Source organism: Callorhinus ursinus, unplaced genomic scaffold (genome assembly GCF_003265705.2).
Source record: "Callorhinus ursinus isolate GAN/ISIS: 27379988/994484 unplaced genomic scaffold, GSC_fseal_2.0 scaffold2, whole genome shotgun sequence".
Taxonomy (NCBI): domain Eukaryota; kingdom Metazoa; phylum Chordata; class Mammalia; order Carnivora; family Otariidae; genus Callorhinus; species Callorhinus ursinus.
In genome coordinates this window covers 12,051,280-12,063,504 of record NW_027397064.1, presented here as the reverse complement: position 1 = coordinate 12,063,504, position 12,225 = coordinate 12,051,280, and the positions used below count along the sequence as shown (strand labels likewise).

Below are 12,225 nucleotides of genomic sequence, written 5' to 3'. Positions count from 1 at the left end.
GAAATGAAAGGTATATTAAGTAAATGTACATTGACTAATGACTGTGTCAAAAACCACAAGGGAAATTGCCACTAATTGGGGGAATCTCTACATTCACAAAGATTTGTGCCATTACCACCAACTGGGAAATAAAAAGCTATTGGGATAATGGTGTTGCTTGTGCATAGCCCTCCCTGACAAATGGTCCACCTCCTGCTCAGATGTGATAAAGGGCATCGCCATGAAGTTGACTCTACCACATTGGCAGTTCTCCTCCACCTTGCTTTCCTCCCGGCTTAACTCTTCTCCTTCTCTTGGGAGTTGGTCTTGAGACAAGTAAGCTCATTCTCGCTTAAGTCGCAAGCACCTCTCCTGAGTCCATTTAAAAGCATCTTCTCTGCAGCTACCTGGCACATGAGCTGGTGGCTCCCTCTTGCTACACTGAGTCCTCTGCCTAGATTCTTGGGTCAGATCAAGTTTCAATTTACACTTCTCTATTTCCATGGTCAGACTGAATTCAGATCCACCCCCCTCCCATTACTTCAGTCTCTTTTTGCTTTCTCCAAACATCCATTTAGAGCTCTCAGAGCTGCTTTCCATTGTTTGAACCCGGAATCTGGTCCCATTTCATTGTTACCTGCACCCATAATCCTGGGACCCTTGCCTGTGCTTCCTTTCAGCTAATTGGCTCATTATGAAATAGCTCAAATAGATAATTGTGAATGTTTGTATAAAACGAGGGGTAGCAGTAAGAAGGCAGGACCGATGACCAGGGAGAAAGGCTGTTCAGAAATGTGGAAGAATAGATTAAAAATGCACTTAAAAGACAATAGCACAATATATTTTATAAAATGATGTGTGTGATGTTAAAGATGTTTAGGTTAGATTCTCTTTCTTAAAGTTAAAGATGTTTAGGTTAGATTCTCTTTCTAAAGTTTTCACTTTTCTATTGACGGGCTGATAGGCTATTAGGAAAGACAGGAGCAAGAATTTTCATGTGTATCCAAAGTTTTCCAGATAATTTCAGATCCTGCAGATTAATGATCCACAAGCCAGTAACAACTTAAAAATAACAACTTGCATTTATTTAAGTGAATTTTGCATCTTTTTCCTGATTGTACGGATGATTGATAGAATAATTCAGCTTAATTGTGTATTTAATCTCTCCAAATTAGGACATGCAACTTAGGGAGGAAAATATCTTTTTACTGACTTCCTATGCATCAGAGATCATACTGAATGATTGGTTAAAAAAATGAAAATAAAAATAGACAAGTAGTTTTTAAAAAACCAACCACAGAGTACCACACACACTTCAAAAATTAAGAGAAGTAGTTCTACTTGATGATCTAACAAGTAAGTTTCATTTTCCTTTAACTTCTCTTATAATGCAATTGCTCTCTCTTACAGTATATCGACTGTGACAAGTGGATTAACATATATGAAGGCCTTTCTAGACAGTACCCTTGAAAATTAGATTCATAAGGGAGAATTCCAAGACAATTAAAAATTCTACTAGAATTAAATATACAGCTTTAAACAGCATCTGAAAGAAATGGAATAAACAAAATTGTGAGTCTGTGTCATGAGAGTATCAAGTTTGGGTTTTATGCCTTTTAGGAAAACACTGTGTTCTGGTTAAGCATTCCAGATTACTGTGGAATGAAACCATTTCTAAATTTGCCTTAGAACAATAAATGGTTTGTTGAATTCAAAATCCACATGATCACAACAAAAACAGATAATCCATCATAATTATCTGCCACAGTCATTATTTCACTACACTATGAGTATATCCAAAAATTCAAAAGAAAGTATTTTATATTCTCTGATATAACTTTAGGCCTTGTCTTCATGTGTTGGGCCTTTTGTCGTTTAAATTGCTTCTTCCTTATCTCCTATCAAGTTGTCTCTGAAGCTTATCTAGAGATACTGATTTCAGAAAGCTTAGATAATCGAGCTGTGCAAAGTCCAGGCTGGCCTTGGGGGCTTTAGCCAAGGTGTGGGGGACAAGAAACCACAAGGCATTTCTAATGCTACCCATTAACACATAGAGCCATCTGGGACACCCCTGAGTGCTCGTGTTGATGCAGTTCAGAATTTTGTTTCCTGAGTGACTCTGTCACTCTTCAGTTTTTTGCAAGGCTCCCAGGAGGAAGTTGTCACCTTTAGGGTCCAGTCTTCAATGTCACCGTCACTGAAAAGGCAATCTCACTACAATTATATCCTTCTTCCCTTGCCCTTGGAAATGGAAATACTTTACTTGGTTTTCCTAATAGGGCATAACACTTGTTACTCCCCACTTTTTACAGTGTTCAAATCATCTTCGTGGTGACCATGATCAAACTGAATTCCAATGAGCCATCTTAAGACAGACCGGTATTGCTATGAACATTTTTATGGAAGAGTAAACTAAGGTTCAGAGTGATTTCAGTAATCGATCCAAGGTCATACAGAGGGTAGGTGAGATGGTCAGATAAAATGACCCCCTCACACTCTAATGATGTGTTTCACTTCTTTGGATTCTCTTTTTTTCAAAAATAAAAACCACATCTCCAGATAATACTTAGGATAGATTGAGCAATCCCCTGCTCCACCGAAGACACAACCTGGGAAAGAAGATAGGTCTTTCTCAGGAAGACCAAGGCAGGCAGCAGTGGCTGGAAGTCTCCCGTGCCTTCCACAGAAGAAAGCTAATCACGGTATGAATGATCTTAATTAAATGTGAATGCATAGCTACTGAATGCTCTGGGAAAACTCCCTCCTTCCTGGCTGCTTTTCCCATAGTGCTCAGTAGCAATACCTTCAAATTCAATTAAGATAATTCCTAGAGTGATTAGCTTCATTATATGGTGAGACACTGGGGACTGTCCTGTTGCCAGGCTGTGCGTGTGGTCCGTGTGAGATAGACGGGTTCTTCTCCTGCCTGGTGTCTTAGTGGTCACTAGACGAACTCAATTTCACAATGACATCATCTGTGGAACTTCTAAATTCCACCAAGAGAGAGGCCACTGGGAAATTATATTTTTTGGACTGTTCTAAAGGTTAAAATCATCCCAAACCAACCAAGCTTTTCAAACACTTTTCCTCTTTAACAGGCTCATGGTAAACAATGGATGCAAGCCAGTAGACAAGACACAACTGGGGACCCACAGTGGCTGCATGAGGACCAACAGGTTAGTTTTAGGACTCTGCATATTCCAGTTATGAAATGCTGGTGGAGTGATATGGGAAGAAGATTGAAGGGCTCATTTGCCTGTGTTTCCCAATGGGCGACGTATACCACCGAGATACTGAGACAGAAACCGACCAAACAACAACACGGCACCAGCCCTGTGAGCCAGACCGCTGATAAAGTCTATTCACGTTAAATTACCACCAAATACATTGTCAATAAAGAGAGAACCACTATCACTTAAGACAGAATATTCTTTTACCTGATTTTGGCCTATCAGGGGCTGACTGACCATTCATTTGATTATTCATATTCATTAAATGACTATTCATAAATAATCGTGATCATATATGTAATTTTTAAAAAGCTGCTCTGTTTCTAGATTGAAGATGTTTATATGAACAAAAAAATTCTTCACCCCTAGAGCAGGGGTACTCAACCAGGGCAATCACCCTCTCTGTCCTAGGGGCCATTTGACAAAGTTTGGAGACATTTTCGATTGTCACAACTGGGGAGGGAGTGTTTACATATACTGCACTGAGGCCAGGGATGTTGTTAAACACCTCACAATGCCCAGGACAGCCTGGGCCAGGACACCTTGGATCCAAAATGGCAATAGGGCTGAGGTTAAGAAACCCTGCCCTGAAGAAAGCAAGCAAACCCCAAACCACTCTGTAAAATGAACGTTCCTGTAAGAAGAGCTGCCCGATGATGTTGTCACAGCCATTTATTATATAACATGGGCCTTCCACGTTACATGTGAGTGACTGATGCACTCCTGCAAGAGGTTCTAATATTCAGCCATGGTAGCTCCTACAGACAGACGTCTAGAATTCTGTAACAAGTACACATTTCCAGAGCCTTCATTTTGTTTGCAAACAATAATAAGGCAGAAACATTTTTCACCATAAACAAACCAAATCTTTTTAACCTTTAAAACTTACTATTTTTCACTTTCTTACTTGGCTCATTTAATCAAATATTTATTTACACTTTCTTTCATAATTTGGACCGTTTTTTTTCTAAGAATTTTAAAACAAATGAGTGATATGTGATCAAAATAGAGCAGTAATTTTTAAAAAGACCTCACAATGACATACAAGTCATCAACTGAGGTCATAATTGAGGTGATTGTAGGCTTCTTTAAAAATGAAAAGATTCTAGTAATATTTTAGTAATAGTTAAACTATTTAAATTCTCTCTCAATACGTTTTAAAATAATGATGTAAGTAATTCGAAAATAATGATGTAAATAAAAGAGGATATTTATGAGCCAAATAAAATATTCTGTTCCATCTAGGACCTTGCCCAGCGCCTATGTTAGAACACCACCCACAGCTAATCTCTCTCTGTTTTTTAAAGTATTGAAGAAAAGACGAAAAACAAACATTGACATCTGGATACCTACAGAGCTAAATCTGTGGATTTCTTCTTGATTTATTCTCCTCACTGTTCTTCTCTTCTTCCAAAATTCACTGGCCTCCCGTTTAAAAACCTTTCCTTTGAAGCTCATTGTATCCTGTTATTTGAGTCGCAAAATATTTAAAAATACCAATTTCGTTAAACACCTTCCTTCTGAAGCTTCACCAGGCCGAACAAATCCTCCTTCTCTGGTGAAAAGGGAAATGCTCACGCTACATTACCATAACTCAACAGAAAGGAAAAGAAAACCAACAAGTTACCGCTTCCTGTCACTACCAGCTGTCCTGATACGCTTCTGTGTGCGTATTCTCCCTAGTCACCTGCTTTAGAGTAAGACAAAAAGACAAAATGGCTTTGGACATTTAAGAGAATTGCTCATAGTTAAATAAATCATGGGATGTAAAATCACCCATGGAACCACGTCAAGGCTGAATTAAAGAGCTGATTTACTGTAGGGCTCCATGTCTGCCACCGAAACCTCCACCAGACTTCATCATCCTGAGTAGATCCCTAAGGGAAACTGTCATAATATACCTGGGGTCTGAGGGGCGCCTGGGTGGCTCAGTCGTTAAGCGCCTGCCTTCGGCTCAGGCCATGATCCCAGGGTCCTGGGATCGAGCCCCACATCGGGCTCCCTCCTCCGTGGGAGGCCAGCTTCTCCCTCTCCCACTCCCGCTGCTTGTGTTCCCTCTCTCGCTATCTCTGTCTCTGTCAAATAAATAAATAAAATCTTAAAAAAATCTTAAAAAAAATATACCTTGGGGTCTGAAAATTTATTTCAAACAGTTGCTCATACAAGTGTAGATTAAGTTGGTGGTCTTCCAAGATCACCACTTAGGGCACAAGGAGAAATTAGAATTCTATTCATATTGGTTATCTAAATAAATTGTACTCTACAACTATTTAATATAATAGATATTGACATGGACACCTTGATTCTCTATGCCAAATGGTTACAAACAGCCAAATAATTTCCTAATCTGTACTCACTTTCTTTGGGGCTATTTAGAACTGCAACTCTCCCTTCAAACCTACCCGAATTCTCGTTCCTGTTTTATTCTTCTCCACGACACTTACTAGCATGTGACACTACTCTACATTATACTTATTTATGTTACCTATGGTTTGTCTTCCTGCACTCAACTCTATGCTTCACAAGAGTGGGAATTTTGTCTGTTTCATGTACCATGTCTTCGGTGATGACAACAGTGTTCGGCATCCAGATGTTTCTCAGTATATAGCTGTTAAGTTTAATGAAAGAATAAATGAGGGATTGGGGTGCCTGGGTGGCTCAGTCAGTTAAGTATCTGCCTTCGGCTCAGGCATGATCTCGGGGTCCTCGGATTGAGCCCTGTGTTGAGCTCCCTGCTCACTGGGGAGTCTGCTTTTCCCTCTCCCTTTGCCGCTCCCTCCACCACCTGCTCCAGCTCTCTTGCTGTCTCTCTCTTTCTCTTTCAAATAAATAAATAAAATCTTTACTAAAAAAAGAATAAATGAGGGACTTACATTTATTATGCTTAACAATGAAGCTTATCCCATATGTATATTGTGTTTTGAAATATTAGCTATTGATAAGATAATTGATAATTTGTATAAATAAACATAGACTATGGGAGTGTAGTCAAACTTTTTCTACTAGGTGCATGAGATAAGAAATTTTTGAAGGCCACCGGACTAGGAATTAATTGATCAGTTGAAACATTTGAAAGATTGATTCCAAAAAGATTGCATGAAATAGCTATTCAGTTGAAGATTTTGTTTCTTCATCTGCAGGATGGACCTAGTCAACAGTGCTACCCAGCAGTTTGATGAAGGTGCTAAAGGAACCATTGCTTGCCCATGAAGCACTATGTGGGTTATGAAGATGGTTGAAGGAGTATTTCCACTGACGACTGATCTCCATGACCATCAAGATAGAAGAAAGCCCTGCCAACTAATTATGCCTGCATTTATATCAGGGAGGGTCAGTTCCTAAGGCATTTGTTAAAGGCACCCCTGTGCAAAGCACAGTATGGGGTACACTGTGGATACAGACAAGATGCTTAACCAGGAGAGCAATTTTTGGCAAAGGGTTCTCAATATTGAGAGTTTTGACCTTTAAGAAAGAAAAATAACAAGGCTGTTAACTAGCTAACACATTTTGCTCAGGCCCTAGCTGGAAGTAGGATTCAGCTACCGCCAGAAAGAGGGAGTGTTAGGGCAATGGGAGACTGTGAGCAAATACAGTGTGGTTTTTGTGGAGACTTTTGTTCCAGAGCCCTGTCTTCTTGTTCCAGTGCTCAACACCTTTAATGGTGCAGGTGCATGGTGGCCACCTTGAATGACGCAATGTGCAACCCAGAACTGATTGGTCCCAGATGTCCTGTGGCTTTCCCCTAACTTCCTTCAGGTCTTCTAGCAAATGTCTATTCCTTAGAAAGCCTCCTCTGACCCTCAGTTTAAAACTGCAGCCTTCTCTCCCTAATCTTTTTTTATTTTTATTTTTATTTTTATTTTTATTTTTTTTGCCACAGAGAAAATGGAATAAGATATGTTTCCTGAGAAAAGGAAAGCCACTTCTCAGGAAAGCTTCTTTCTGAGGAGCCTCGTGGGCAAACACAGTCCTCGATTTTGTACTGAAGGTGGTGATCTTCAGGAAAACGCTCACTTAACCAGCTCACCCAAACCACAACGGCCTAAGTAGATGCCATCTTATTTAATAAGCCTCCCCAACCATCACAGTTGCTTTTTACTGATGCAGGCCATTCCCTTTGCCCCAGTAATAACCAGACATAGTTGAAGCATATCCATACACCCAAGACTTGAGGCACTCATTGAATTCTACCTTGTCAGGCAGCGATTTGTGTAAGATGGAGAAAGAGAGACAGTGATTGCTCCTTGTCAAAGTGTGGACACTGAGGAAGAAGTTTTCTCAAGAACTATGAGAAAAATAACAAGATACTATAAAAATAAGAAGTAGGGAGGTGAACTGTATCATCGTTTTAAAATTACCTTAGGCAAACAAAGATCCCATACAGCAGAAGCCCTTTTGTTCCATGGTCATGAAATATTTAGCAATTTCACTGTATGTCTTTAGCTCTGAACAGATTTTACCCTCTAAATAACTCTTTGGCATCTGTTAGATGAGCAGGCACATCATAGCTCATGCAGACTTTTTGGATCTAACTTGTTTCTTTCAGGACATTATCAGAGTCTGCCTCTGGGTCACCTGATTTCCTGGGGTAAGATGATGTTTCTATTTTAAGAGCTGAAAATAGTGTTTTGTTACCATTTTTAGATTATGGACCCATTTGAGAATCCAATAAAATCTGCAGACTCACTCGCAGAAAGATATAAGTATTCAGAACATGTGCATGTATGGTTGGAGGTCACAAATCTCAGAAGTCCATCCATGTACCCTCTTATCCATGGTAGCCTAAATCCCTAACTCGTGATTTTAGGTGATAGGAATGTTGTAATGAAGCATTTAGTAATATTGAGCAACTCTTGTGTGACTTCCTTTCTTTCTAATATTTGCATCTAGTCTCTCCTCTATTCCTCTTTAGGCGCCACAGTTCTTTATCCTGGAGTCCCTCCCACTCCTTGACTTCTGCAATGTGAGAATGACTCATTTGTCCCCTTGCTTAGCTGGTGATTGCAGCTCCCTTAAGTACTGACAGAAGAAGGCATTGCCAAGCCACACATGGGGATGTCAGATAGGCGTAACTTGGGGTGACTGCAAAGGAGGAGGAAATCCTGTAACATGGAGTGTGGCATTCCATGGGATGGCTCCGCTGGGGACCTCCACTGGGCTGTGCCTTCCTTGATTTCAGACCAAGTCTGTGTCTCCAGCATTCTGTGATACTCCACACCACCCCAGTAAATTCCTTTTCTGCTTAAGTTCAGAAACGTGTTAGAAATTAAAAAAAAAAAAAAAAGCCTACATAGGACAATGGGCAAGAATAGAGATAAACAGAAATTAGAGATTAGTTGGCTCAACCACCAGGAGTCACTGTCAAGCTCATTAGTAGAGATCTGGTATCAATACATGTAGAATTTATCAAGTACTATACTCAAGGCATTGCTGGCTTCTTGAGAAATGAAGCTAGCCTTAAGAAGCTTGTACCTGACAAAGGAGTTCACTAGAGTTGAAGGAATCTAGGAAAGCTTTATAGTAAAGACAGAACCTAAGGCAGGCTTTGATTAATAGGTGGGAGTCAAATAGGGGGGAGAATGGTAAAGGATACTCCAGGAAGGAGGAATGTAGCATGAAGAAGGCATAAGATAGAATGGTTAAAATCATGGATCTGGAATCAGCTTGAATTCAAACCCTGGGTCCACGTTTTCCTCACTGTATATTTTCAGCTCAGTTTTCTCATCCCTCATAAACTAAGGATGGCACACTAGCCACCTCAGAGAGTTTTGTAGGGATAAATGAGATGACACTTAAAAATTTCAACATATTGTCTAATACACAGAAAGCATAATGACCACTTATTACAAAAGCTAAGAAGCAGGTCAAAACAGATTATTGTAAGAAAAAGTAGGAAGTCCATCTTGTCTATAGCCGGGGTTGAGAAGTGGTGGAAACAACTAACAATAGAAGCCAGGGGCCACTTCACGGAAGGCTTTGAATGCCAAGATAAGGAGGTTTCCACTGCATCCTGAAAGCCATGAGAAACCTAAAGGATTTCTGAGTTACAATTAAAATAGTGCCTTTGGAGGATTCATTTGGTAGCAGTATTAACCCAGGTAACAACAGAATGGTGGAGGGTAGAAAACATGGCAACAGAAACATAATCATAGATCTCACTGAGATTATAAATGAAGATCTGGCAATTAAATGGAAAATGAATGGTAGTGGAAACTTATTGAGCAAGTACTGGGTGCTGGATGCTGATCTAAGTTTATAGTACCTTCTTTAAACCTGTGACACTGTGAGCTAGGTATTATTATTGTTATCACCATCCCAGCTTTACAGAAGAAGATATTTGGGTCCTGAGAAGTTAAGCAATTGGTCCAAAGTCTGAAAGAAAATAAACAGCACAGATGCAATTTCAACCAAGGCAGTCCAGCTCCAGAACCCAAAATTTTAACCAGAAGGGAGGGTCAAAGATGCCAACCGGTTTCTGAGTTTGCCATCAAGGAGATGGAAGATATGACTGAGGACATAGAGTAATAAAGAGAGAGGACTTCTTTTCCTACTAATGCTGATGTAGACATGTTGAAGTTTGGGTCAAGAAGATAGGAAAACAGACATATCCAGCAACATTGTTGTATGTGTGCTGGGAACTCATGAAAGAGTCGGTGCTGGAGATGTGAAGCTGAAAGTCACCAGAAGAGTTAAAACTGAAAAGTCTAGGGAGGGATGGGGTGGCTGGGTGATAGACATTGGGTAGGGTATGTGCTATGGTGAGCGCTGTGAACTGTGCAAGACTGTTGAATCACAGATCTGTACTTCTGAAACAAATAATGCAACATATGTTAGGAAAAAAAAAGAAGAAGATAGCAGGAGGGGAAGAATGAAGGGGAGTAAGTCGGAGGGGGGGACGAACCATGAGAGACGATGGAATCTGAAAAACAAACTGAGGGTTCTAGAGGGGAGGAGGGTGGGGGGATGGGTTAGCCTGGTGATGAGTATTAAAGAGGGCACGTTCTGCGTGGAGCACTGGGTGTTATGCGCAAACAATGAATCATGGAACACTACATCAAAAACTAAGGATGTAATGTATGGTGATTAACATAACAATAAAAAATAAAAAAAACCTGAAAAGTCTAAAAGTAAATTGACTTTTTGGAGAACAGAGTAGCACAGAATTGAGAACACAGTCTTGAAGTTCTTTTACATATGATAAATGGAAAGCCATTTAGGAAGTTGAGAAGGCATTGAGATAAAGGGGGGAAAGGTCCAGGGCAGTGTGGCATCCAGATGCACTGGGTGGGGAGTTCAAGGATGGTGCTCATAGCATCTGAGCAGAGATGGATGTAGGACCTAGAATGTAACAAAAAGATTCAGTGTGAAAGATAAGCAAGATGAAAAATAAGGACCTTGCTGTCTTGGATCCAGACAGATCTATATTTGAATCCTCTTCAGCCATCTATTAGATGATCTCTGGCAAGTTACTTGACCTCTGTCTGCTTGTTTTTTTTATATATTCAATGGAGTGGTGAGTATATAGCTTATAAGGTTGTTGTGAAATAATAAATATCAGTACCTGGCATTGAGGAAAAATATATATATTTTACATATACACACATAATTCCTGTATGTATATATATAAACATTTATTGAATATGGTGAGCATTTATTAGGTCTACATAGGTTGTATTTATGTATAGACACACATATATGCATATACATATACATAGAAAACATATGAATACTTGTATATATATATAGTATTTTTGAAAATATATATGTAGTATTTAAAGTCTGGCTCCATGGTGCCCAGTCAGAGAAAGTAAGTTTGCAATTTTCAATAGATAAGAGTCTGGATATTTGGAAGTTAGTTAAGATGGGAATTATTAACCATATTGTAGAAGAACTAGGAATTTGAATGCTAAGATGTTAGAAATTTGAGAAAAAGTTCTGTTTGTATTAGTTTTCTCTTGCTGCTGGAACAGCTTACCACACATTTGGTGGCTTAAATCAATATGCATTTGTTAATCTCATAGCTGTTGTGGGTCAGAAATCTGGGTACAATGTGGTACAACATGATTCTCTGCTTGGAGCTTCACGTGGGTGTCAGTAGGGCTGTGTTCCTTTCTGAAGGTGCTAGGGAAGAACTTGGTTCCAGGCTCTTCAGTTCAGGTTATTGAAAGAATTCAGTTCCTTGCAGTTGCAGGACTGAGGTCCCCATCTCCTCGCTGTCAGCCAGGGGTCACTGTCAGTGTCTAGAGGCTGCCTGCATTCTCTGGCTCGTGGTCTCTTTCTGAGCTAGCAACAAGGGATTGATTGAAAAACCAGAGAGTCCTGGGACAACATCCTTAGAAAACTGTCTCCCACACAGTCATATTCTGGATTACAGCTTGGTGTTTGTGCTTAATCTTTTAAAAACAAGTTTAACTTCATGAATGTACCGAGAAAAAGGTTTAGGTGAGGACAGTACTTGGGCTTTGAGTGTCATTTCTACTGAGCAGTGAAGATGCAGGTTGCAGTGGAACTAAGAAATGAGTGAGAGGAGATAAAAATTTGGCTTATAGACCCCCTTCCTGGAAAAAACCAGCAGTGAGATACGGGTGAGAAAAATAATTATAGCTCTGGGGAGGGACAGCAGAACCAAAGAGACAAATTTGGAAGACAAATAGTGGTGGACAAGTAATCGGATATATAAACACAGAAAACAAAAGCAATAAGCTAAGGCAAAAAGCCATGAGGTCATCTTTTTTTTTTTTTTTTAAGATCTATTTACTCATTTTAGAGAGAAAGAGAGAGCATGCGTGGGAAGGGCAGAGGGAGAGGGAGAGAGAATCTCAAGCAGATTCTGTGCTGAATGTGGAGCCGGATGCAGGGCTCCATCTCACAACCCTGAGATCACGACCTGAGCCAAAACCAAGAATCGGACACTTAACCGACTGCACACCCAGGCACCCCTATGAGGTCATCTTTAAAATGTTTAATTCCATTTGCACGATATCTGAATAGGTTGTATGACGGGCAAATGATATCT

At 39.9% G+C, this 12,225-nt stretch overlaps 1 protein-coding gene across 8 annotated transcripts in view; it reads right to left on the bottom strand.

Annotated features, from left to right (window-relative positions):
• The window catches only part of DOCK10 (dedicator of cytokinesis 10), a 262,982-nt gene that overhangs the window by 161,936 nt on the left and 88,821 nt on the right, over positions 1-12,225 (bottom strand). For 2 of the 8 annotated variants that reach the window (XM_025890674.2, XM_025890685.2), the window contains exon 1: positions 4,563-4,808. The exons of the other annotated variants lie outside the window; for them this stretch is intronic. In XM_025890674.2, the coding sequence (XP_025746459.1) occupies positions 4,563-4,667 (105 nt within the window). In that variant the 5' untranslated portion in view covers positions 4,668-4,808. Of the gene's footprint in view, positions 1-4,562; positions 4,809-12,225 lie in introns of those variants that run through there. 8 annotated transcript variants of the gene reach the window in all.